Below are 27,389 nucleotides of genomic sequence, written 5' to 3'. Positions count from 1 at the left end.
CTGGTCTGTGTGGAGGCACGGCTGCAAGGGCATGGTGCAGACATTTAGGGTATGGAGAAACTAGACATGAGAGAGTGAGTGCTAGAAAGGCAGCTGTGTAATGTGATGACTCTGCAGGAGTCATCACTAGGCCCCCGCCTAAAATTTCCTTCCATGTGTCCAGGGCAGCCACTACCTGATCCTAACCCTGGGGATGGTATCAGGAGGGAGGATAACATAGGAGGAGATGGCTGTCAAGGGGAAGTGGCAACTCCTTTAGGAGGGATGCAATATTCATCCTTTTCTGAGGATAAGAATATTACAATTCCCAGATACGTAATGGCATGTTATCATTGCTCAATTCCCTCCCTTGGAACTACCCAGAGAAAATGTTGTGATAAGTCAATGATCAGACTTACATGGGCACCTTGGGAGTTCAGGACTTAACTGCAACACCCTCTCATTATCATGAGACTATCTTAGATAGAGATCCTAATCTCAATGATAGACCAGAAACCTCGTTTCCAATTTCTAACTCTGACAAATTTCAGTCTTCAAAACAATCTGAACGAAATAAGTATAAAAGGGTGAACATCACAAAGAACGTCATGGAGAAATGAAGTGCAGCTGAGAGAAAGTGGGAGCGGTGCAGCTGAAGCAGACCAGAGTGCTGAGATCGCTGTTAGAGCAGCGGTAGGCCCAGCTGATGCTGAAGAAAAACTGGCAGCCGGAGAACCGTGCAGTGTTCGCAGCTGGAAGCAGCAACAGAAGAGGGAAGCCAGATGAAGGGGAGACGTGTTCCCATTCAGGCAGGCACTGCTGTGAAGTGTGAGGTAAAGCAGCGAAGCACCGGAGCTACCGGGGCTTCAGAGGTAGAAGCAGTCCCCCAGAATCGGGCGGACGCTGTCAGGAGAGTGGGAAGACCACGGAAGGTCCACCCCCTCTGAGGTGCAGTCCACTGAAGTCGAGAGGACACTGTCAGGAGAGCAGGCAGACCATGGGAGGTCTGACGCCTGCAATAATCAAGAAGCAGAGAAACCAAGTCAATCCGGTGAGTTGGCCTAAACCCAGAGTTCACACCGATCTGCTCTGAAAAGACTGTTTCATAAGAACAGAACATTTTGAATACCGAACAAAGAAAGTAACACAACAGCGAGCCGGGCATAATTCCTCATGTATGAGATATTAGCTAGAGGTAGCCTATGACCCACATTGCCAACAGTCAACAGGCTGTACAGAAGCTGCATATAACAAACAAGGGCATAATTCCTCTTTTGTGGGATACCAATTAGGGAAAACCTACAACCCGCATTACCCACATCAAGCGGCTGTACAGAAGTAAGAAAGAAGCAACAAGGGCGCAATTCCTCTTTGGTGGGATATCAATGGGTGGGAGAGTTTGTAACCGATATTGCTAAGAGTCAAAAGACTATAAAAGATGCAACCACTGTTCAGCTCTCCTCTCATGGGATGCTGGTGTGGAGAGTTTTGGGAACAAATATTGCCACAGTGAACAATTGTAGTTTTAGGAGTTTTGATCCTGGCAGGCGAATAAACCAGGTAAGGGACCAATAGTAGTTAGTCCTGGCAGGCGAGTGGACCAGGAAAGAAGAAGATGATTTCAGACACTAAATTTGTGGCAAAAAGGTGTGGCAGAAAGAAAGTATAACTACAATGATCATTTCTTTACAAACTGCCATTTCGCGTCAGAAGTTGTTTGCAATCCTTTATAAACTGTTGCTTTGTAAGAAGAAGTTCATTACTATCCTGACAGAAGTAGTCAGTTGTAAAAAGAAGTGTGGTATGTTTATAATTGCTCTGTATCTTGAAGAGAACACTTTCTGTAATTTATAAACGGTTGATTGATGAGAAAGGCATTGGCCTTGACAGGAAGGGTATCGTGGAAGATATCAATTGCTTTAAAGTGGAACAATAGTGTTATGGGAAAGAAATGTGCCTTATCAAGAAGGAACTTGTGAAGAATAACAAGTGTTTTATTTTGGAAACAATTGTTTATGAAGAGACATTTACTTTACCCAAAGCAAGATCGTATTGGGAGAAAAGGAACTTTTGTGTTGGACTAAAAGGAACTTTGTTGAATCTGAACTGTTTTATGGGCCTCATTATGAGTTCGGCCGGTAGCCATGCCGCTATTGGTGGCATGGTTGCCGCCGAAATTGCATCCGTGTCCGGGTCCTCGGAATGAGGACTTCCGGGCCATTCCGAGTTCGGATGGCCCGGTAATTCCTCCCACAAGGACCCGGACACGGTCCTTCCCCATTCCCATTTCAGCCCCCATACGGCTGAATGGGAATGGGAGAGGGAGCAAACAACGGGCCATAACGAGATGACCCATTGTTTGCTCCCTCTTCCCCTCGCGGGACCCGGTAAGCACGGCTGGTTTTCCCAGGCGTGCTTAACGTGTCCCGCGAGGGGACCTCGTAATGTGGCGGAACGGGTTGAACGGCGCCGTCACCTTTTACGGCGCCGTTTAACCCGTTCCGCCAGGGTCGTAATGAGGCCCAATGAGTGTTCCTACATTGAGCAAGGGGAAAGAACACAACCCGGCCAAAAGGAGTACTCTTTGAAATGTAGGGGTGTTGAATTGAACATTGCCAAATATTCCTTATATTATTTTGTTGATGTATTAGTGTGAAGGTCAGAGACGTTTTGGACACTAGGTCATCCTTCTTAAGTTTAGTTTGCCGGGTAGGGACATTTGTGTTAGGATGGGGAAATATATGAGTTCATCTCACCCTTTATTGTTTAATAAAATGGCAACATCAGAGAAAACTATACATTTGTGTCCTCCTCCCATTTCTGACCCCTCACAGTAATCAGGTAAATACAAGTATGGGGCAGGCCGTGCAAAATATTGAGCATGGTATGGAGCAGATATGGACGGTGACAGGGTTTAGTGCAATGCGGACAGGGCAGAGTACAGACCGGTTGGGGTGCAGGTAATGAGGAAGCCAGGGAATTATGCGGGCAGGACAAACCGCAGTCTTGACTGGACGCAGTGCAAGCAGAGTAGGGTATACTCAATATGCGGTGGAGGGGGTGTGCAGGGTAGTGTAATGTGCCGGAAGGACATGGAGTGGGGTAATATGGCTGAAAGAGCTTGAGGCTCAGGCAAATAGAGGTTGAATTAGCAGAGGGTTGAGTGCAGAAAACAAGGGGACCTGGCAGAGAAGAACAAAAGGGGGACATATTAGCAGGTAGGAAAGGAGGGATGAAGGTAGGATAGGTGGAAGTTTGGGGTACAGGCGGTAGAGCAGCATAATCAATGTATGTTGTTAGTGCACAGTTGGGTGCAGGTAGAGAGGAGTGCAGATAGCCCAGAGTGCAGAGAGAGAAAGGGGTGTAGGAAGGGGTTGCAAGTGGAGCAGAGAGAACTGCAGACAGAAAGAGTGTGCGCACAGGTCAGGGTGCAGTGCAGGCAAGATAGGGGGCAAGCAGATAGAGTTTTAGAGAGGGTGTCACCGGATGGGTTTGGTCGCTCTCCGTGGGACTCTAACATTCCCCTCTACTAAATGTTTCTTCTCCGGCTTCTTTGTTCCCCCTTATACCATACTTACAGCATCTCTTCCCATTCACATCAGCAGGATCTGCTTTACAAAGTCTGCACAGGGGTACTTGCATCCGGGGCTCTGTTGATCAGAGGCAGCCCCACGCATGGATGTGGCTGGTAGAAGCAGGATGGGCACTGTCTTCCCCAGAGAGAAGCAGGCGCAAATCGAGCGCACTAAAAGCTGAAACATACACTTTTCCAGTGGGACAGCAGCCTATGTCACCCTATCGTCATGACTGAGAAAAGCTCTCATTTACATGCAGGCAATCTGAGGGCTACACTTCAAAAACACACACCAAATGGCAAAAGCTGATCGTACACCTCCACCCCGATCTGTAAGATGCTGCCAGATCAATGCTTGTCACTCACCAGTTGCAGAAGAAACACAGGAGCCAGGGTGGAGTTGCGGAGGATGACGAAAGCTGCGACGGATCCAGAGGCTGCCAGGTCCAGCCTGCCCGGCTGGCAGGTCAGCATTGGCTGCTTTAGGGCCGAGAGGTGCAGCATCATCGGCATGCTGGGGTAACGCTTGGGTAGCTGTGGAGAAGCAGGGGAGTGAAAAGGTTAGGGGGTGATTACTTTGCATTCTCAGTGACCATCAGTAATCTGCAAGGGGATATGGACAGTGCATGGATTTCTCAGTGGTGATCAGCTCCAGGGGCAGGTGGACAATGTCTGTATGCAGCTCGGGTTAGGTTCATAAGTAGGGTTCTTTGCTCACAAGTGTGAATGCATAGACAACTCTGCTGTACATAGAGCTTCTAGGAGGAGATGGTAACTTAACTAAAAACGTCCTGGACTAAGTTTAAGAGTGGGATAGCAAAAGGACAACACAACGCACCTCCCCCACATGTGTGAGGGCAGAAAACTGGAAACCTGTGACTGTGAGGTCCCGTGTCTGTACCTGCCAATAACACCTGTGCGCCTATGGCTGATGAGATTAGTGGAGATTTGTGGCTATGATGGGGTAGGATGGGGCAGTCCTGGGATATCTGTCTAATCTCTGAAGTGGTTTATACGTCGCTGGGTCTGAAATGTACATGAAAAGGGAATTGGCAAAGTATTAGAAAAATCATTGAGTCTGAATAAGGGGGCTGCTGCTTTGAAATTCTGCAGAGTCTGTCTGAGTCTGTTAGTGGGGGTGAAATCTTCAGTTCAAGGGAGCGCTTGCTGTTGCCTGTTATCTTGACCCTTCTGGGAATAACCTGACCAGCGCATACGTTCTTCCTCTTCTTGGATTCATGTGTATTGCTGCTCGCCACTGTTACTAAGATGAAAGGACTCTATGCCTGGAGGGGAGAAGATGGATTGGCGAATTCCAACAGGAAGTCACCACTACTTTTGATCGGCAAAGACAGCGGACCCAACATGAAGAGCCAGAAATGCAAAAGACCTGGAGTATTGGTAAAGGGCACAGTTTAAAGCCTGTCAGCACTAACCATCCCAAGAACAGAATAACTGTGAAAGGAATTTTGAGGCACTGAAAGCCTGGACCCTACCTAAATTGCAACCCCTGAACATCTACTGCACCTTTTTGTAGCAAGACGTATGATGTCTGCACCCACAAATCTGCACATCTCAGCAGCTCCAGCAGATCAGATCCTCTTCTATACCTCAACTCCTGCACTATCTTCCACAGACCAGCTCAGCTGCAGAACATCTCTATTGCCATGGAATCCATTTCTGCATCACCAGGGATTGGCTTTGAGTATCAAAATAAATGACTGATATCTGCGGGAACCAGTCAACGATTCTGGGCTAAGGTGTCCCCCTCACTTGGGTCTCTCAGGTGAGGCACCAGAGAAAACCCTAACCACAGACCACTCTTTGTCATCGGACCTACACTTAACATTGTGAACACTGCAACATCAGGACCAGTATCCCATCAGGACCAGTATCCCATCAGGACCAGTATCCCATCAGGACCAGTGTGAAGCATGTGCATCTCTGCCACGGCTTCCAAATAGAGACAAACTCTTGGCTCAGTGGATACAGGCCTCAAAGGGCCCCTTCCTGCTACCACCCAGTTGGTTGTTGGACATTGTTGGGGACCCTAAAAGTAGGATCACAAAACTTAAACTCACCAAAATTCTTTTTAAACAATTTACTTACCTTTAAACTTCACAGTCACCGTACTTACCTTCACAGAAGATTGTATAGTGTATCTTGATCTGCCCTTCTTCCCTCCTAAGGGTAGACCCTGGGCCTCATTCCGAGTAGGGTGGTAAGGGATACCGGGCACCGGTAAGGAGACCGGTGCTGGTAATCCCTTACCGCCCTACTACGAGTTCCCTTAGCGGGTCCCTCCTTTAACGCCTGGTCTGACCAGGCATTATGGACGGGACCCGTTAAGGGAAATCAGAGCCAATAACGGTACCGCAAATTGCGGTACTGTTATTAGCTACTTCCCCCTTCCCATTGAGCCCTATGCGGGCTCAAATGGGAATGGGGAATGTTTTTTTCAATGGGCACTTACTGGTCCTGCAAAGGTCGGACTACACCGGTAAATCCCCATTGAACGAGACCGGTACCATTATTGGAGGCAGTCATGGCGCTAATAGCGCCATGACTGCCTCCAATCTCGGAATGAGGCCCATGTCTGCTCAGTCACTGCTACCACTGGGTGAGCCAGCATGGTGATAATGATGCACTTAGCAAGATGGAGACATAGGGTGATAGATGATGATTGTACGAGCCTAGGCTAGACAGTGATATGGGTCAACTTGGTGAGATTCCATCAGAAGTCTTTCTTTGACCTAATTTACTACTGAATTGGACTTCTGCCATGATGCCAATCTGCTATCCAAGTATGAAAGCTTCAAGATTTGTATGTTTCAATACCACATTAACTGAGGCTCCTTTCTTTCCCAATGTTTTAGTCCTCTGCCTAGCATCCCTCTTCCCCTCTTTTATTCCATCCTTCGCCCTCAGTATTCAATAAGATCAACGTCTTTAATCTCAGGAAAACATTGTCAAATTTGACCAGCATGGTCAGCTTTTCAATATCAAACGAATTTGGCCTTTATTAACTTTGTATTCACTCAGACCTCTCCTTATAACTGTCCCCGGTTAAGCTTCAACTATTGTTCCTCACTTTGTGGGTGTCCTCCAGCAAATGCCATCTGGCCCCTCCAATCTATTCAGGACTCACGAGGTAGGGTCCTTTCTTACTACATTAGTCCACACATTTCACCTTATCTAGCTTATATATACTGGCCCCCTTTCTCCTCACTTCCAAAGCCACTGTTTTCTTCACAGTATTCAAATAATTTTAGCATCGTGGTCCATACGATCTATCAAATCTTATTGAACAAAAATAACCCACTTTCTGCCTTGCGATGTGCTTCTTTTGTTCAAGAGACCCTCCTCCCTCCTGTTCCATTCCTTTGCGCTTCTCGATCCCACCTCAGACATGCCTTATAACTATCCTTACTCTCTGAAAACATAAAGCTTTCCCCAACTTATCCATCAGCACTATGACCTTCTAGTGTCTATTACGTATTACTTTCTGGTCATTATTGCAGGTACTGCTCTTGTTTAAATTCACCTGTAATTATGTAAAGTGCCTTGGTTAAAAACACATCTGAATCAAAGGATTAAATAAATAAATAAGCTGGTGGGATGATGCTGCGGGGGCAATGGAAATAAAGAGCAGGGTTGGTAGTATCTGATGGTGTAAAGATGGGGCCTGCTAGAGGCCACATTAGAGGATAACTGACAGGGAAATAATGAAACAGGATGAGGTTGCCATGGCACGTTTATGATCTTATTGTCTGACATTTTAAACTTGTTAGATCAACCTCAGTTCAGTAAAGAAAGACTTGCTGTTCACCTACCTCAGGAATAATGGCACCAAAGCTCTCAGTGTTCAGTCGGATTGGTGATTCCTTTGGGATCTGCAAGGAGACAGAGGGATCACTTTCATCGTTGCTCCCAATTGGGTCGAAGGAACCAACCTCTCACAAAATCAGTGGGATCACTAAATCCCCATTTCTGACATCCATGCTTCCAGCGCCTTTTATGCAGATAAACCATGCTCTTATAGCCATCCCGCCACAATGCCAGATCTACATAGAACAAATGGATGTTGTGCTGTTTCTTAATACAAATCACTGCTTGCACTACCAAATCTCCCCCTCTCAATCTCTAGCTCTCCCTCTCGCACAAACACACCAACACACACAGATAATACACACTGGCTAGCACTGCAAATATCTAAGACTTGAGTGCATTGGTAAGAGCTTGCATGGTGAGCAGTGTCAGGAGCTCACACAGTCAAGCTAATGCGGGTGAGACATGTAATGTAAGATCTATCATTACAGAATATTTTAGGCTTATTTGAAAAGGAACATTCATTGCCATGGTAGACCAGATCCTTAGCAGATTATGTAATTCCACCTTCTGCCCACTCAACCCACACAACCTTTGGTTTGCATCCATTCCATCCTTTAGTCAACTGAAAGCATGTAACTTATTTTCTAGCCACCATCATTCACAATGGCAGTTTCTAGAAATATTGTGTTACACTTTTATGACCACCACATTCAGACAATATATGCATTCCAGACCATGCACATATGTGCATGATAAGTAGAAGCACAGGAGAGCGGCTCTACAAATGTAAGACAGAGAATGAGCATACAAACCATTCTACATCCTGATCATATTGTCAATGTGAACAGGGATGAGGATGAGGTATTTTGGAGTCACTGCCTTTTGAACATCCCTCTTCTTAGTAATTTGGATGTATTCAAAGAAACTATGAGAATAAAGGTGTTTCCACTTTGACATGTCTAAACAATCATTTAAGTCATCTGTACTGATAGGTAGCTCTGCTTTCTTTACAACCTAAGATTAGGCACATTTTCCCAAAGAAAAAGAAAAAGGGATTAACAAACACAGGTATTTGCTCCTTGCTGCCACCTACACTGCTTTGCTGATGCATTGTGTTGTATTAGTCATTTGTAGCGTGCCTTTTCCCACTTGTATGGTGTCAAAGCGCTTTGTGGTATGAACACCCTTGGGGAACGCAGTCCAGGTATGGGAAAGTTCTCAGAGGAGGCTTAAGAGGCCTGTGTGCATTTGGTCAAGATTAGGACTTAGGAGCGCTGGCTAGGCTCCAGTAAGCAACCCAAAAGGTCAGGCATGTGGACGGGTGCTGAGGGGGGTCAAAACAGAGTAATAGTGCAGGGGGCTCAAAATGTACCCAGCTAGATGGAAATTTGTCATAGGTTGTCGCTGGATTCTAATGGAAGAGGTGTTGAGGCAAGTCTGGTGTTTCAGTGCGAAACGGTTATGTGACCAGCTAGACCGAATTTGTCATAGACGTAGCTGCATTCTAAAGTGCGTGGATGGATAGCCGTACCTGCGGCAGATGCCCACCGAAGTGGTGCGTTTGTGCATTCCTAAAGCTCAGATGGAACTTATGTTTTCTGTGGCTGTGTCATTTGATCTTCTGTGGGGAAGAAAAAGCCAGCTACCTTCGTAACTAACTTCGACGAAGAAACCTGGAAGCAGTAAATGGATGCAGAGTGGGTTGGTCACCTACAGCTCCAGGCTCTCCAGAACCCACCCATGCCTCAATATATTCCGTTCCCATTGCACTCTGATGATCATAAGGTGCATTTCAGTTTAACTCTGCATCAGCAAAGCCCAGGAGCTCAACTGCTTACCCAAGCAAAACAACTGGTTAATCCAATATATTTATCAGCTGCGGGATTCATTGCGCTTCCTTGAGTATCAAGAGTGACCCATCTGGGCCTATGTAGGGCGCAGCATCATGCCCTATTAAGCCCAGACAAGAGGCATCCACCATGTGTGCCACACTGATGAGCTCTACCATTGTGTTATCTGATCTAAAGAGGGCCTAAAAGCGCAAAAACATAATTTATAGCAAATATTGGGTACAAGGAAAGTATGTGTTATAGCAAAAATACATTTGTGTTTTCAAATGTAAAGGAAAATGTATTGTCACTAAACTTAAAGTGCCCCAGTGCACAATGAGAACCCCTACCGCAAAATGTTATACCCCAGATTTCAATAGAGTTAGCTAGCCAGCAAGAAAAATTAATGGCCTACTTTACGCAATAACAAAATTCGAGCACAATTCCAAAAGCTGAGATAGAAATACAATTCAAGATCAAGCAGCAGAAGTGCTGGACTGACGACCGAAAAAGCGCCAAATTGTGCTGCTGCAAACATGGCGGATGGTCTTTAGCGAGTCACTTCATGAATACCAGGAAAGAGTTGCTGATTCTGTGAGAAGATGTTTTTGTTGGAAGATCACTAATGAGATAGCAGAAATGATAACGTTCAAACATTTAACACTTTCGTTTATAGCGGCACAATCCCACCCTAACAGTGGTATTGAATTGTTCATTAACAAGTGCCAATTTGCCCAGATTTGAAGGGTTAATCTCATCAATTAGAGGTGAACTTCAAGGACCCTTAGGTAATTAGGGGAACCCATGCTGTGAAGTCTTGGAATGGCCCAGGACCACGTGGTACAGGGACAAAGATGTATTTATTTCAAGCACTTACTGGTTGCATTAATTCAGATTGAGATTGATACCCAGGGGTCTTGACTGGCATTAGACAAGAGAAAGACAAGTTCCTGTGTTTCACTGAAATTCCTCTTGTAATCAGTATGTTTGCACTTTGTACCAATAGTCTTCAACATGACTGTAGCTTATGTTACCTCTAGGGGTGTGATTCGAATCAGTGGTACTTTTTTCCGTTTTTATTTGCAAAGTGGAACATGACAGGGATGACTGCTCGAACACCATGTTTTTTGTTCTAGGCTTTAGGGGTGACCGACGGGTCACTGTAATACGGTTTGAGGAATTAATTGGTATATGCAATATATATTCTGCGATTTGTTTTCACTACTGTGATGCTGCTCCCAAGGGGGGTTGACACCAGTCAAAGATTCAACACTGTATCTGGTTCCAAGACACCAGGATTCAGGAAATGCCCCATGAATGTACTGGAATATGACCTCATCTCCTTGATATCCATGCCTGTCCCCTCCGGAAACATCAACAACTTGCTCATCTTGTTCAATTTCACCATGACAGAAATAGTCACCATCCATGCACCATCAAAACTATGCATCATCATGCGCAAGTCTTTTGCAGAAGGTATTCGGAAGACATCTCTGACAGCAAATGTGCTATATGCATGCAAGAAAATAACTCAAGAGCTCAATGACAAGACAATCTAGGTCGCCAGAACTAGGATCCCCAAGGAATCCAACAAGAGCAAAGCACTCCTAAGGCCATCAAACACTGCTCCAAGCCTCTGCAAACCATCAGTTCCCACAATCTAAGGGTAGAACCAGCAAAATAAGGGTGATCAGGCAACTTATTAACAGCCCCATCCCCACCACAGAAATCCTGTTCTCCTTGCAGAACACCCCAAATGGACCAGTTCAAGAGCACCACTTTGGAAGACCTAACCAACCTTCTCACAGCCCGCAAAGCGACCTTCTGTGGAGGCGACATCATCCCCTCATCCTCCTTTGGAAGATCACAAGGGAAGCCTTCACACCACTCCTATGCATCATCAATGAAACGCTATCACAAGGTATCCTCCCTTACACCCTGAAAATAGATAAGCTCAAAGGCTATCCACGGTGAACTCAGAAGATCTGGTCACCTTCCATCCCTTCACAGACCTATCCTTGATAGGAAAGGTCATCAAAAAACGATTGTTCTCAAGCTACATGAACAAAATCACTGAACAGAACCTCCATCAAGAATTTGAGTCGATCTTCCAAACAAGATGCAGCACCGGGACTGCCACCATTCTGGTCTGTGATGATGCTGTACACAGACCAGATAAATGATCATGTGATCATGTCTTCTAGTCCACTCGGCCTCTTAGGTGCCTCCAATACAGTACACCACAAGGAAATGCCCAACATACTGGGCCTATGTATGGGATGTAACAAAGTTGTCATACACTGGTTAATGTCCTACCTCCCAAAGAGACACCAGTTTGTCCTGATGGGTGTCAACCGATCCCTCTGCTACTCGGTATCCTACAGAGTTCCATAGGGCTCCATTCCCTCACCAGCCATCTTCACACCCTACATGAGGTAACTGATGGTCAAACACAACATCAGCATACACCACAAAGTGGTCCTGCCAAAAGTTGTTGAAGAAACTGGGCCATACTTCAATCTAGGTGGCCTTTTCTACTTCGCCATCCACTCCAGCCCAAGTTACATTTGTGATTGTGGCTGGAGTGGACAACCACCTCTTGAGGGAGGCGTGTCTGTTGCTCTACTACTGTTCTTGCTGAGGACTCCATCTCCCAGATTCCCCTGGTACCAAGCACATGCAGAAGACACCTTTCGTGGCTAGGGCTAAGCCTCCTCTGTCTCCTGCTTAATGACGATTATAGGCTTGCAGAGAAGGCTTGCATATAAATGCAACTAATATTTGCCACCGTTCGCCACCAAGTATCGCTGGATGGTGTCTACGTGCTTTCCATTTTAATTATGGGTACTGTCTTTGCTTTGTTAAGTTCCCTTTGGGGGCCTTACTCCATCAACACTTCAGTGCAAACCACACTTGCAGCACTTAGCTTAAAATATTACCATTCCCACAGGTCTTTCTACAACTCTGTCCACCTTGAAGTGGACTAACACGATCAGTTTAAAGAAGGCTAATGTTGGATCAGTCACTACGACGAAATGCATGACAGCTAATCGATAACCACTTCGACATTCTCTGGACACCTGAAACCGGGATTTTCGGCTTCATCCAACCATAACAATTTCAGGTGTTCCGGCGTGCAGTGGCCATAGTTTTCTATAACAGTTCAGGCTCAAGGTGGTACCCCAAACCTTTAACTGTCTGGAAATATATGTTTATCTCAATGACCACAGAAAAGGGTCAGGATGTAGGTGGGATAGTCTGCGGTAGGTCTCCAGGCTCAAGTCAGAAGAATTCATATCTCGTCCTTGATTGTCTTGCAGAGCTCATTTCACAATTCATAACTTCAAGATTTGTTGAGGTTTTAATCTTTGGGTAGACAACTCAATGATTCCATGGCAAATTACTGTAAGGAGTCCCTTTGCTCCATGGGTCTCCTCCAGCTATTCTCTCACTTCTATCTCAGCTGTATTCCTAGAATGTTATTTGGTCTGATCACTTTTTGATTATTTTCTTCTTTTCCTTCACACGCTTTCATTTGTATGCATCTAAAGAAAACATATTTCTTTTGTTAGACCTAAGGTGCTAGTTACAGAATCAGTGCGCACTCTGTGAATGATTCTTTCACTTTTTCTTTTCACACAAATTTAAGCTTGCCTGAACAATGTGATATGTTATTTCAAAACTACAAGTCAGGGTTCACAAACGTCTAATGCCCTGTGAAAATCAGTAAGCAAATAAGGCCACGTCAACCTATTGCTGAATACATTTCTCAAATAAATTCATAGACGAAAGCAAGGTAGCAAAAACCTAAAACAGCCGGAAGGAAACCAACCCACACTCAATCCTTAAATCGCTATAAAAGTTGAATTTGAAAAGACTGAAAATAAATCTGGATGGCAAAGATCAAGACTGCCTCTAATAGAAGTGGCACCCATTTTAACATCATTACCACTATGACCAATCCATCTGCAGCTATACCGCCCACTGCCCTGTCTCTCTTTGTGAAATGCTCAATTTTTAAATCAAAGTAATTAAACTCAGTTTGGCCATGATTGATAAATGACCCAAATGTGAAATTTCTCTCCCTGACAACTTTCCGCTCACTCTCTCCATCAAAGATTAGTTTATGTTGAACAACCCCCGCGGCCTTCTGTTAAAAAAAAAAGAAAAGGACCCTGTGGCGCCGGTTCCCAATCACGGAAGTGAAAGGGAACTGGCGCTGCAGGGACCCAGCGTGAAGATGAAGGTAAGTGGGGTTTGTTTATGTTGGGGGTGTGGGTGGGGGTGTGCTGAGGGTGTGGGTGGGGGATGCTATGGGTGTGTTGTGTGTGAGTATGTATGTGTGTTCGCATGAGAAAGGTGCAAACTTTTGGTAGTTCGCACCTTTCTCATGCGAACGTTTCAGCCGCGGCCAAATCACTTAGATTCTCAGATATTGGGTCAAATACCCTTATCGAGCAATGCAGTGAAAAACTTCAGAGTCATATCTGACAGCACCAAGTCCCTCAAGATTAAGCAGTAGTCAATGGCAACTTCTTCCAACATAGGCTTTTAAAGCGAGTGATGCCTCTGCTCCCCCACCATCGGTGTGCCATTAATGCTTGAGCTATGGTGAACACCCTCCTGGATTATACTAATGCATTGTATTCTGGCCTTCCCATGACCTCGATTAATACACTTTAAAGGGTCCTAAATGCAGCTGTTAGGCGTATCTGTTGTCTGACTAGGAGGCACCATGTGTCAGCTGCAGCCAGTCCCTACATTGGCTCAAGCACTATGAACACATCCAATTTAAATTGACATGTGTGACATTCAAGTTCATTCATGGTCTGGCCCCATCACCCTTAAGCAAATCCTTGCTTCAATATATCCCTTCCCATCCACTAAGAAGCTCCTCACCCTTACCCTCTGACTCCCCCACTTTCTTCTAACAGATGTTGTCACATTTCATATCAATCTGCCAAGCCCTTGAATGGTCTCCCTGCTTAGATTCAAAACCTGCAGTCTCTATTCCCTCTCAGGAGCCAGGTCAAAACATTACTGGTCCACTTGAAGTTTGATGACCAGCTCCCAGAGATGTTTCCAGCAGGTGTGGTCCTCTGTATCAATGGACTCAAACAATCAATGAGACCCAGCACCACCTGAAGGCAAATTGAATCTATGACATCTGAGGAGTGAATGTCCGCCTCTTCCTCACAACAGGTTTGAGGTCAAGTGCCTACTTAAAGTTCAAAATGACAAATGTAGAATGTATCCTCATTGGAAATTCAACTAAGTGCGCCAATGTTCAAGGTTTACTGTTGAAAATGGAGCTTCATGAATTGATACCACAGCTCACCCGCAGAGCACGATCACTTGGGTTCATCATTGATAGTGGCCTCTGCATCAAGGCTTGCATCTCCAAGAAAGGACATTTTTCCTGGTGTTAGCTCACTGTTCAAGCCTTTACATTAGCCTCATACATCATTACAGTTGTCAAATCCCTTGTCCACTACCATCATAACAGGTCCAACTCTCCACTCGGACCTTGCTGAAAGTCATCCAAGATTAAGCAGCCATTCTCGAAAGGTGCAAAGAGGTTTGACCAGATCATGCCGTTCCTCAGGGAGCTTTACTGACCACCCCACTGAGCTGGCATCACCTTCATGATCTATTTTTTGCCAACAAAGCAGCGACAGTGAGGGTACTCAGCTAGCTGCCTGAGAAACCAACCAGCTGCAGGGGTTAATGCAAATCAAGAAGACATGACATTGCCAGTAGAAACAAGAAAATGCAAGAAGCAGAATACTTGCAAGCCACCCTTCCTATTCTACTTATCTGTATTCCGGAACAACATATCACCTCACCTCAGCCCTCGATCCTGCCCTCAGAAGGGAACTCAAGACACTCTTCTTCAAAGAACATTGTGTCTTCTGATGAGCACTGGGTCCTGATCACTCTCTTGTCCATCAATAGGCGTTTAAGTATGACTTTTTCAATGACTTGTTTGGTATATTCTCTTTTTCACTGCAAGCTAATGAGCCAGTTTAAGCTTTTTAATTGGTGTAACACAACTTCATAGTTTTAAGGAAATCTTACCATTACATTATTTGTTACTATTGCCTTGTTCCATAGTTAACAGCTAATCTCACATTAAAGTGTCTTCTGATCTCTATGCACACCAGTTCACACTCTTGCATTGTTACATTGGTTTTGTGGTTCATTAATACTACATTTCCCAATATTCTTAGCGGGTGCTGCCATTACATTATTATTCAGAAGCATCTTGCAGATACAAATGCCGTGTACTATGGTGAGCGTTCCTTAATATGATGTGCATTCAGGTTATTGTGAGAACGTTTTGGAAGTTAAGTTACTCGTTTTGCACATTCTTTTTCCTTCCAAGCTAGCAAGCCATTTTCAGGTTGTTAAATGTCTTAACAGAACTTCATCATTTTAAGGATATCCTATCATTATTTTATTGTTACTATTGCCCATTACGAACAGTAAATAGCTGTGCTTACAATAAAGGGCATTCTGGCTCCAAGGAACGACATCATGCACTTCATCATTGTTACATTACTTTTGTAGTTCATTAATACTAAAATTCCCAATATTCCAACACTAATGTAGATGTGCACACATGTAAATCCCCCCTTTTAACACTCCCATGTCATACTTTTCATAAACTATTTATAAATGGCATTCTTAACCTATCCTATGAATGCCTAGTAGCCATTATTAACTGGACAGGTGCCAACATTTTGAAAATTAACCCAGATAATACTTACATTCTGATCACAAATTCCAACCTGGCGACTCTCTCATTCTGCCCAGAAGGTTTCGGAAAATGCCCTGAGCCCAAACATGAAGTACAGAATTTGGGCGTCAACGTTCGTTCAGCAGTACCTAATTCGATTTCAATCCATCATTTTATTCTTGAAAATGAGCCTGATATTCTATTCTTAAAGTAAACATGTGTGCCTGGCACCTCTGTCCAACTAGATTTCAACTTAGAATGTCTACAGCGTTGGGAATAAGCCAGTGACCTGCGCTACAAGCAAGGGATCGTAGAGAGCACTGAGTCGCAATTGAGACAGTCGGGTAGGCTTCCCTAGCATGCCCCAGATTTCAGATATACCAAAAACACACAAGGCTGATTACTTGTTTTCTCAGACTGATTACTTGTTTTCTTCAATGATTGTATTAATTTGAAATGATCTAATATATCATGTAATACTTACAAAAATTAGTACATGATTCTGGAATTCTTAAGTAAGAGGCACAGCTTGACCCTTTGTGGTAGATTTGGTAGATTTCAACATACCTCAATAATTTACAGTCCAACCCACTTTGATAGACAAAATAAAGGGGTAAGAGTGTTAAAGCAGTGAGTAGTCAGGCTTACTTGGATCTTCTTTAAACTACTATGACTTCCACTTACTGTTAGCAGCAGCACATTCAGCGCTAATTCTGCCGGAGGAATTAACACTGACTCCTAATTCGGCAGTATGGTAAAAGTGGCGGTAATTCCGTTGCCACCACTTTTAACACATATCCGCCAGGCTTGTAACAAGCCCAATAGTTTCCTCTGTTAAACAGTCAATGGACAATAACTGCCTCAATTAGCATTGTAATAAAACTGAAATATTTATAATTAACCTTAGGACCATGATTAAATCAACTCCAAACTCCCCTACTTCTTTTACAACTGGTTGCAATCCACTGTAGAATTTTCAGAAAGTCAAAACATTGGGATCTATTTTTGCTTCTCATTTGTAATTTGCTTCAATTTGTTAGCTAGCAATATAAGGTATTATCTGCAAATGTTTAAACAAATTACAACTTATCGCAATGAAATACATTTAAAAACTATTGCTCACAATATTATCGGAGCAAATTTACCTTATTCTAATGCCATCTATATGGATGTCAATAAGAGTCTGATATCCAGACTACAGATTCCGCAGAATAATGCTGTCTGAGTGGTCACTCAAAATCCTTACTTAATCCAGGTGTCCCCTGTTCACCATCAACTGCACTTGCTGCCTGTATCATCCGGAATAAACTTTAAGGGGGGACCCTGCTTATGAATGTGTCTATAAAACAGCTACTCAGCACTAAAGCATCATATACTAAATAGGGTTCTAAGACCTAAAAATAATCTTCTATTTGCCATCCAAAAATGCAGACTACAATCTACTGGAGGGAAGAGCTTCGCTGTACAAGGCCCTAGATTATGGAACTGCCTGTCACTCGATCTTAGGGCTGATTCAAACCTTTAAAAAAGCTTGCAAGAAGTTTGTTTTTGATAAATGTTACCCTGCGAAATCCTCACCCGAATTTGCCTTCATTAGGCATCACTCTTATTCCTTTGGGTTTAACACTATATAAAAGCATATAACATAACATAACTACCCTTTCCTTGTCCTCTACTCTGACAATACACTCTCACCCTCTATTGGGCAGCGCTCTCTTGCTTTATAGCTAGGGTAAAACTCTGCGGGGAACAAAGTAAAAAAAATAATAAAAGGTTCCTCTGTGCACACGGGTGTCTGAAATCAATGCTGCCTCTCCAGCACTCCTCCTTTCATCGCCAAAGTCCCCAGGCTTCTTCATTAGAGGTGCTTCCCTAGCGGGTAGCGCCCAACATTACAGCTGCCTCCCAATACCAAAAGGCTCACCCCCTGTCAGGCGCCCCACAAGGACTCCCCAGGCCACTGCTGGCAGAGGCCACTTTGGTCGATGAGGTTTGTGGGGCCCCCCATTACACTAGGTTCTCTCTAAAGTGTATACCTCCAAGCATACATACATGCAAAAAGACCTGACAGGGTGCCACAACTAAGGCTTCACATCTTTTCCCGGAAATGTTGACTGGAAGGTCTTTTATAGGCTTATTTCATCTGTATATACTGCAATCAAACTGGCAGACTTTGTTGTGAGGATTGCTCTTTTTATATCTTTTCCAAAACATACTAACGTATTCTGTGCAAATGGTTAGCATTGGATACATTCTGTCAAGGTCCCGTGGCAAGGGAGTCTCCCATATGAAATGAAACATTGCAAGAGATGGACCTGGAGCAACACCACGAATATACTCACTAACCTATTCTGTGCAAATGGTTATCGATGGGTACAATCTGTCAAGGTCCCGTGGCAAGGGAGTCTCCCATATGAAATGAAACATTGCAAGAGATGGACTTGGAGCAACACCACGAATATACTCACTAACCTATTCTGTGCAAATGGTTATCGATGGGTACAATCTGTCAAGGTCCTGTGGCAAGGGAGTCTCCCATATGAATGAAACATTTTGAGCGATGGACATGGAGCAACACCACGAATATCCTCAATAACCTATTCTGTGCAAATGGTTATCGATGGGTACAATATGTCTGGATCTCGGTATGTCCAGACAGGTAAACTGGAAGAGGGTTGCTGACCCTCTGATTCTGCTAGGGGACCTTAATTCTGCTTTTAATAATAATCCGGTCATCATCTCTCCTCGCTAAAATGCATTCACCCACAAGGCTTGTTCTGCTGCCTGGCGTTCTCCAGAGTATAGTAACTGGTGACTGCTGCAGAGCCATACCCAAGGACCTAACAGTATAAGCTTTTATCTCAAGCGCTTGATTTCCAGAAACCCTGATTCATGGTTACTATTATTGCTGATATTTAAGATGTTTATTCTTAGGTTGGGCATAGAGTTTTCATATGTTCTAGAACATTCCTGAATATTATTGTCTACAATGAATTGGCAGCACTAGCACATGTAGAAATAAAATTAATGTTAAGAAACAGTTAATGTTTTCTTACACATATAAATGGCAAGCAGGGCAGAGACTCCTGTCTCCTAATCTGTTGGACCACAAGGTGAGACTCCTATGTTTGGACACAACATATAGACCCACTTTGCAACCTTGTTTGGGCTTCCTATCATGCACCTGTAATTGTTTTTTTATTCGGAAACACCCTTCTTTTATACCTCCACCGCTACCCCATTTTCATCCCCGCCACTGCCCCAGCTTACCATGTTATCTGTGAGGTTGATCTGGAGGGCTCCCGATGTGAAATAGACGAATCCCGCTGAATTGGCAAAAAACTCAGAGACTCCGATGTACAACATCTGGTCACTTTGGCCAAGGATGGAGAATGGTGCAGGGGTATAGGGTGGTTCACTGTGGTGCCCCACGTTGTAAAATTCCCCCTAGAGGAGAAAGGGAGAAAGATGTGAAAGGAATTTGGTGAGAGAGAGAGATAGAACAAGGAAATGGTGAAGAGCAATGAGGGGAGAAAATGGAAAGGGAGAGAGGTGTTGACGGGGTTGCTTACCTTTACACTGCCATTTTGAACAAGTGTTCTACACTCCAACCCATTGACTTTCACTGTTCCCCCCTCACACATCCTGGCACCAATTCAAAGGAATGACCTATATTCAAACGCTGTTACTTTCATTCCAACTCTCTGACCGTCTCTCCCATCCATAACCTTGGCCATGCACTGCAGGAACACAACATCATTTCTTAAACCTTGGACTGGACTGGTATCTTTTGACTTTCCCACCTCCCAGTGCTATGAATTTTAAAACCATGATCTCCACCCAAATCTCTAGCCTCAGCTCCATGATTCTCATTGCCACTCCTACTCCATGACCAATTCTATAATCTCAGATTACTACAACCTTTTGACACCAACTTCACCCCTTTGAACACCGCTCCAACCAAATGCCTCCAATACAAAGTCCTGACCCACATTCCAGCCACCTCACGTCAACCGTCTGATCTTCACTAATAATAATAATTTCGCATTTATATAGCACTACGAACCCTCAGGTATCTGAGCGCTGCTTATTTTTTTTTTACCCACCGTGCGTGGTGCTCATTTATCGACCTCAGAAGGATGAAAGGCTGAGTTTTATCGACCTCAGAAGGATGAAAGGCTGAGTTTGGCCCTGCCGGGATTCGAACCTGTGTTAGCAGGCTCTGCACACATGTCAAAGCGAGCGCTCTACTCGCTGTGCCACTTGACCAGCAATACTTCTCAACTTTCATTCCAACCCAGTTATTCACTTCTTACACTTTGCGTCCTGCTTCCATTAAACCCCCTGCACTGCCAGTATGACCAAAATCAAACAAACTGGCTTTCAAAACAGAACTATTGGCCTTCAATCAACCACCACGAAAATAGCAGTACCCAATATATCCACATTACCATCAAAATATCTGTCTCTGCAATCAACTTCGTAACCATCTCTTGGCCTTATCCCCACTCCAAATCAATGACCTTCACATAGGACCCCTGACTTCAGTTGCAATTGTTCATTCAACCCTCTGATCCCATAACCCATCATTCACCCACAATCTAACTCCCAATCAAAAAACATGACCCTTAAGGCAAGACCAAGGCTTCCAGTGGCTAATTACCTATGTGCCAGACATCATGATCAATGAGATCCGTACTGAGAGCATGCAGCGGTCCTGCCCATCCCCTTCATCTAAACCCCCAGTTACAGCTGCACATTCTACCAACACGATGATTCTGGTAATAGAGCCACCGCCAGGGAGACACCCCGGGTGGTCTATACAAAGTGCAAGATTTGAAATGGTGGCACTGACACAAATGGCCTCATTGGAGGGACTTGTAGGCCTCATATCTTAGGAGAGATATGCATGAGTGCTCCCAATCTAAGGCAGTTCTGAAATCTGGCCTTTCATGGAGATTCCTGAAATGCTCCTAACATTGGCCGGACATACCTCCAGCCTTTATCTGGGTGCAAAAGGAAGCTGTCAAAGAAAGAGAGCATTTCCAGTCTCCCCTGTAGCAGGTAGGGAAGAATCCCAGACCCTCCTTGTGCTGGCCAATCAAGGCCCATCATCTCCAGTGCTGACCAATCTCATCCCTTCACCAGTTTATGTAGTGTATCCATAGATATCCACCTCCCTGGATGCCCTTATTCCTGCTCCCCACTGCTGACCAGTCCCTATGCTCTTTATTCTGTGCCGACCAGTCCCTGCCCTTAACCTTAATTGCAAACCCTGTCAACCACATAATGTTTCAAATGCGGACACGCCCATCTTCCAGTGTTCCACTTAGATCCCTGACTTGTTACTGCCTTCAAATTGGCAGTGCTGAGCAGTGCCAGCCATTAACTCTATTACTTCCCAACCTTCTGCCTTGAATCGCTACACTTTGAGTGAATTGTTACCTTAAAATCTAAGTCCATGTTCTGATCCGTGATCTGTGGGGCAGAGACCAGTGAATAATCGATTTCAGCAAAGGGGTCAATCTGGGCTGAGACTGGGGAAAGAAGCAGAAATGCTGGACATTAATTATTATCCATCCCGGATTCCCCACACCTATGCACTTAACCCCCCCCCCACCCTACTCTCATTTGTCCACCTTCCTCTCACTCCATCTCCACATTAACCGTTTACTTTCTGCTTTGAAAGATTGTTTTGGATGTTTATATAGCACACACTACAAGCAGAGTTGTCTCTTAAAAACCGGCATTTTTGGGCATGGTGGATGAGAAGAGGATTATAAACCATAAGGTTTGCAATCCTATCATTGGGGCATTTACCAGGATGTCTAGAATACATGTTTTCCCTGCCTTTGTAGGTCATCTTATCAAATCTAAAATCCTAACAGCAGGCATACCAGTGAAGAAGCCAGTGAGTGTGGATCACTAGACAGGAATGTTGCAGGAAAGGACACATAGGTGGAGACCTAATACAGCTGTTTCTTGTACTTGAAGACAAAGACAGCATAAGTGTCCCAAAAGGGACAGTATGGGAAGTGTGCAAGGCATGGTGGAGGGGGGTAATGTAGAGCACGCTCTGGAACAAAAGAGAGTGGAAGAAATGGTAGGGGTGTGCATGACAAGATCAAGATATAAGGAAATAAATTGGTTCGGAGCATCACACACACGCGGCCTCAGCACGAGTTGGGCGGTAACCCTTAAATGCGGCGGTAACGCTATTACTGCCGCATTTAAGGGTCCGCCCAATCACAAGTCTGGCAGCATTTACCCCCAGCTCAGAGCTGGGGGTAAACGCACCGGGAAAACTAAAATTTTCTGGCGCAATTAGCGCTGCGCTATCAGTGCATGCTAATTGCGACGAAAATCACTCATTCGGTCCAATGGACCCAATGGGGAATGGAGAATTACAATTACCGCCAAACTCTTGATCCATCGCTAATAGCGCCGGACCGGTTGGCAGTAGCGCTATTAGCGCAGGCGGTATCCCAGAGGGAATACCGCTGGGATACCGCCCAACTCATGATGAGGCCTAAGTAGCCTGTTTACACAAAAGGTATATTTCTCATTGCATAAAACCAAAAATGAGGGAAAGCAGAGGCAAAATAATTCATAGCCGGCAGTGACCACATTATAGTGAAGGCCTTGGTTCACAGCAAACCTTTTTCATGAAGCAGAGTGGTTCCAACAAAAGTCTCAACAAAATAATATCAATCTAGCTAAGGCTACTAGGGTTATTTGTAAGGTTGTCTGCTAAAGGAAAACTGAAAGAACTGAAACTAGAATGACTCTCACAATATCCCTTGTGGATTCGAGGGGCTCAGTTCATCCGACACAGTCTCTGGATGAAGTATCTCTCTTTTTTTTGTTAGGTGTGGTCTTTGGGTAGCTTGAATACGGTGTGGTGCAGGGGCGTGGGGTCACTTATTCCTCGAAGCTCGTGGCATTTTGGCTGGAAGTCTGGGTATACGGTGGAGGAAAATACTGTGATCATATTACCATGTAACCCACTCCCCATAATAATGGGAGCTTCCCTCGAGGCTCTTGTGATGAAGGCATGGTTTCAAAGCAAGACATACACAAGTGGTCACAGTTCAAGCGTGTTTATTAAACTGTAGAAATGGGTGAGATAAATGCCTAATCTAAACCTAAATCTAACATGGGAGCAAGCTACGACCATCAAATATTAATAATACAGTACTAGTGGAGTCTAGTCAAATGAAAAGGGCCTATACTAAGAAAAAACCTATTGCCAATCCTTACAGTTATGCTACAAAATAGTGTGGGATAATGTTCTCAAAGAAAGAAAGAAGTATTCTCAAATGATAAGTCAGGATTTTAGGGCCGGAGTCTCCCTTCTCCATGTCTGAGGCACGGGACAAGGCGGGTCTCTCGAACACAGCACATTCCTGGGCTTCTCCGGCTGGAGTTTACAGTTCCTTTTTACAATATCAGGGCCTTCTGTGCCCAAGTCTCTTTTATGCAAAGTCTCTTGCTTCAGACTTCCTGATGTATCACAAACAAAAGTTCCTTCTATTATTCTTCACATCAGGTGATTACTCTTCACCCGAGGATCCGCCTCTGCTGGGACCCGATCCCCTTCACAACATCAGCCTCCCTCAATCGGGCTCAGACCAACAACTCACTGTGGACATCCCTCAGTTGGGTTCATGGTTGTCATCACAATGCAGTTCACTTACCTTTTCAATTCACAGCATCATCATCTTGAAATATTCAGGAATCTTAATGTATTTTTAAACAATCCTTCGGGTTACCTTCTCCACTTTACTTAGGTCCCCCTCGCTCGGGCTCAGACCTTCCTTCACCTGCCTCCCAAAGCATTTGCCAATTCACACAGAGACTTCCGAAGGGTGGTTAAGTCTCATTGGGTCACTCTGTGATTCTTTGGCAAGTGCAGGTTTCACGCTATGACAATTTTCATGGCGTTCCCCTCAGCAGCACAGTTCACTTTATTTTCACAATGTGTCAAATACTTTCAACTGTACGAGGCGTTTGGTTTGACCCTTGTATGACCACTTTGACGTCTCACGCCGGCCTCCCCTAGGGCCTCTTGGTTTTTGTAGTTCCTCTCACTTCAACATATCTTCCTTGCTCGGGAGCAGGGCATTCATTAACAATACCTTGGCTGTTCACAAAAGACTTTTGTCTATTATCTACTCTTCTTCTAAGCAAATGTTGCCATTGCAGCTTGGAGCTTAACACAGTCTGGTCCACTTTCCGTTTCCTCTGACTCACCGGCTGTGCTGAACCCGTTGTGGTGTTTTTCTTCTGCTGGAGTCAAGGACTGTACCACAGCGGCAAGCTCTTTTCCCCGCCCTGGCTATGAGTGCGGGAGGGCCCAGTGTACAGTTGACATCTGTCACACCAATCGCCAGCTGCAATTCCCGGTCTTAATGTTCTTTTATCGAAGGCTTCATGGCTTTGGGTTGGGAAGGGCAAGGGCAACTCCCTCTCTGTCGTCCTTTTGGTTTCCACCGCCTTTCTCCTTCATTTGAACTGCCGGACCAAAATAGCTGCTTCCTCATGCGTTCGGCCTTGCTCAAAGTGTGCTCTCAAGCTCCACCTTTTATCACTGTGGGGAAGGGAAAGGGCTGTCAGGTGTGTGTAGTTATCGGCAGTTGCCTGACTCTGCCTGACCCTTGTGTTGGGACCAGTCAGGTAAATGACTTGGGTGTTAGTCCATTGTCTTTTGCAGTGTGAGAAAGTGTTCATGTAGGAAAAGAAGGGGTGAGGGTTAGAGTTTCTAAATATCCTACGGCATAGGATGGGGAAAAGGTGTCATAAGGAAGGGGGTACTGTGTCTCACTCATTGGCGTCCCACTTCCACTCACTGAAGATCCCTCATCCAGGTGAACCTCAGGAACAGGATCCAATAGCGACGGCCGTGTCCTGACCACCTGGATGACAGATCCCCGGGTCTAGCATGTGAGACGCCTTCATCATTCCCACACTCTGTACTTAGTTAACTCTTGAAGAAATGAGTTCACCACCTATTTTAAGCAGCAAAGCTGTTAATTGAATCGATCGAACCTGTGTTACGCTCTGCTCCTTGCAACTCTGGGACAAGGCTGCGTCTTAGAGGGGCTTCAAGACAGGGTTGGGGTCCCCTCTCCCTGGTGCCCTGGAATTCCGACGTCATGCCAGGGATGAACCCTAAAGCCTTCGAGCAGTGGGATTCCCAGGGGACCTTGGGATTAGGTGATCTGTATAAAGAAGTGCTCCCCCTTACGCATCTGGAATGTAAGGAAATCTTCTCCCTCTCCGAAAGGGAACGTTTTCATTACACCCAATTAAGGCATTGGATTTCACATGGGGAGGTGCGTCGTGGCGAGGAGAAACTTCCATTTGTATTTGTATTTGTTTATTTGTATTGCGCACCTTGCGCTGGGGCATCTGGGCGCATGGATTACAAGAAGATGGTTACATACATGGTAGCAGTTTCCACATAGAGGCACAATCATAGCACAGAGAGTAGCTTGGACAGAAAAAAACATGTTACATACATACAGGTGCATCATAGCAAAGAATATCTATAGGGGTACAGATGGAATAAATAGTAGCAGGTGCGAACGTTAAGAAGATGACGAGGATGCATCTAGCGCGAATGGCCAGAGTTTGATTTTGTTCTTAAATGCGTGGAAAGTTGGTTCTGTTCTGAGTGTGGTGGGTATTGTGTTCCACAGTTTGGCCGTGAGGACTGGGAAGCTTGCTCCCCCGGCAGTCTGCAGCTTGAAGCTAGGTACAGACAAGGTATGCACATAAACTGACCTCAGTGGTCTGTTAGCAGAGTGTCGCGTGAAGCGATTGATCAGATGGTCAGGAGCAAGGTTTCTTTTGGGCCTTGTGGGCTAAGGCTAGAGTTTTAAGAGAGATTCTGTGCACGACAGGGAGCCAGTGTAAGTTGCGTCTAGTATCAGAGATGTGAGATATCCTCATGAAGTTAAAGGCAGCCCTGATGGCATTGTTCTGAATCACTTGTAGCTTGTCGATGTTTCTTTGGCTGGTCATACATGCTTAGGTGTCAACGTGAGCTGGGGATTGACATACTGTGGGAACCATGGGAACATACCTAGTCCAGGGCTCACAATAGTTCAAGAAATACTGTGTTGAAAGAAAGCTGCACTGAAGGTTTGCTTCTGCTGGTACATGACCCCCAGAGACTGCACATAATACATCCTGAGCACACTGACCACTGTTGGCACAGATGGCGACAATTAGGGGATCTTGCTCATACGTAGTCATTCTGCCCAAATATTAAATCCTACTGGGAGGAGATTAGAGTGCACATTAAATACATCACTGGCCGCCTCCTCCTGAGGGCCCTGGGAGATGTCCTGTGTGATGATTCTTACGCTATGTCAAGGCTGAAAGCAAAGTTGATAACATAGCTGCTCCTGGCGTCCTGGGTGACTTGGGGTAGGTTTTGGAAAATCTCTGAAGGGCCGTCACCGCCTATTGGTGGATTAAGGTCTGGGAGATGGTTGGGCTGGAAAGGATCATGGACTTGGTCAATAATACTATGGTTTCTTTATTTGCAAACTTGGGGTCCCTTTTGAACTTTGTTAAGGAAAAGGAACATTTGTTTTTTTAGACCACAATTCATAAAGTACTTGTCTCTAGATTGAGTGGTTCTCCCTGACTTGTATTTGAAATCCTTTTCATGCTCACATGCAAGAAGTTTGCTGGCTCCAATTACAACACATAGTTCATCTTTTCCCAAATTCTATCATACACAGTCAACTTATTCTTCAATTTATGGTTCATCTTTTCCACTTTTGAAAGTTTGTGTATCTCCTCAACCCATTCGTCAAACAAAGGAGCGATACTCGTATTCCACCCTCGGAGAATCAAACGTTTGCCCACAATCGAGCCCCTGAAGATCAGTTTCTTCTGAGCAGTACTGAGTTCATGTAATTCAGAGTCATCTCCCAATATAATTGTTTTGAAGTCCAAGTTCAGATTCAGATCCAAAATCTTCACACAGGCTTTGCACACATCAGCCCAAAAATCATGAACACGTATACAACTCCATAGCATGTGTTCCAAGGTACCTATTTCATGGATGGATGCAGCCACAACAATTATCACTGTTAGAAAGACCTCTTTTTTTATAACTTTCTGGGCACCAATAAACTCTGTTTATAATTTTTATTTGACGAGATCTCTCACCCAAATTAACCGAACAGAGAGCAAATATCTTGCCAATTTCTTTTTTTTTTATCGTGGGGGTGGAGGGGCTATTGTTTTTTGTGATGTATATTACATTTGTGGCATCCTGTTGTATTTATATGATTATCTTGTATCTTGTTACTGTTTTGTATTTAAAATGTAAATAAATCTGAAAAAAGAAGGTTGCTGGCTTGTCTGTGTGTAGTACTCGAATGCCTTTTTTTCGATTTCGGCGGAATTTAATTCATTT

At 44.6% G+C, this 27,389-nt stretch overlaps 1 protein-coding gene across 2 annotated transcripts in view; it reads right to left on the bottom strand.

The window, feature by feature from the left end:
* LOC138580432 (bactericidal permeability-increasing protein-like) overlaps nucleotides 1–27,389 on the bottom strand; it is a 279,140-nt gene that overhangs the window by 104,800 nt on the left and 146,951 nt on the right. For both annotated transcript variants that reach the window (XM_069650973.1, XM_069650972.1), the window contains exons 8-11: nucleotides 21,398–21,489; nucleotides 19,223–19,399; nucleotides 7,387–7,446; nucleotides 3,920–4,087 (exon numbers count right to left, since the gene is read on the bottom strand). In XM_069650973.1, the coding sequence (XP_069507074.1) occupies nucleotides 3,920–4,087; nucleotides 7,387–7,446; nucleotides 19,223–19,399; nucleotides 21,398–21,489 (497 nt within the window). The remainder of the gene's footprint in view (nucleotides 1–3,919; nucleotides 4,088–7,386; nucleotides 7,447–19,222; nucleotides 19,400–21,397; nucleotides 21,490–27,389) is intronic.

Source organism: Ambystoma mexicanum, chromosome 3p (genome assembly GCF_040938575.1).
Source record: "Ambystoma mexicanum isolate Mex_15411 chromosome 3p, UKY_AmexF1_1, whole genome shotgun sequence".
Lineage (NCBI taxonomy): Eukaryota > Metazoa > Chordata > Amphibia > Caudata > Ambystomatidae > Ambystoma > Ambystoma mexicanum.
This window is presented reverse-complemented; position numbering and strand designations above follow the sequence as displayed.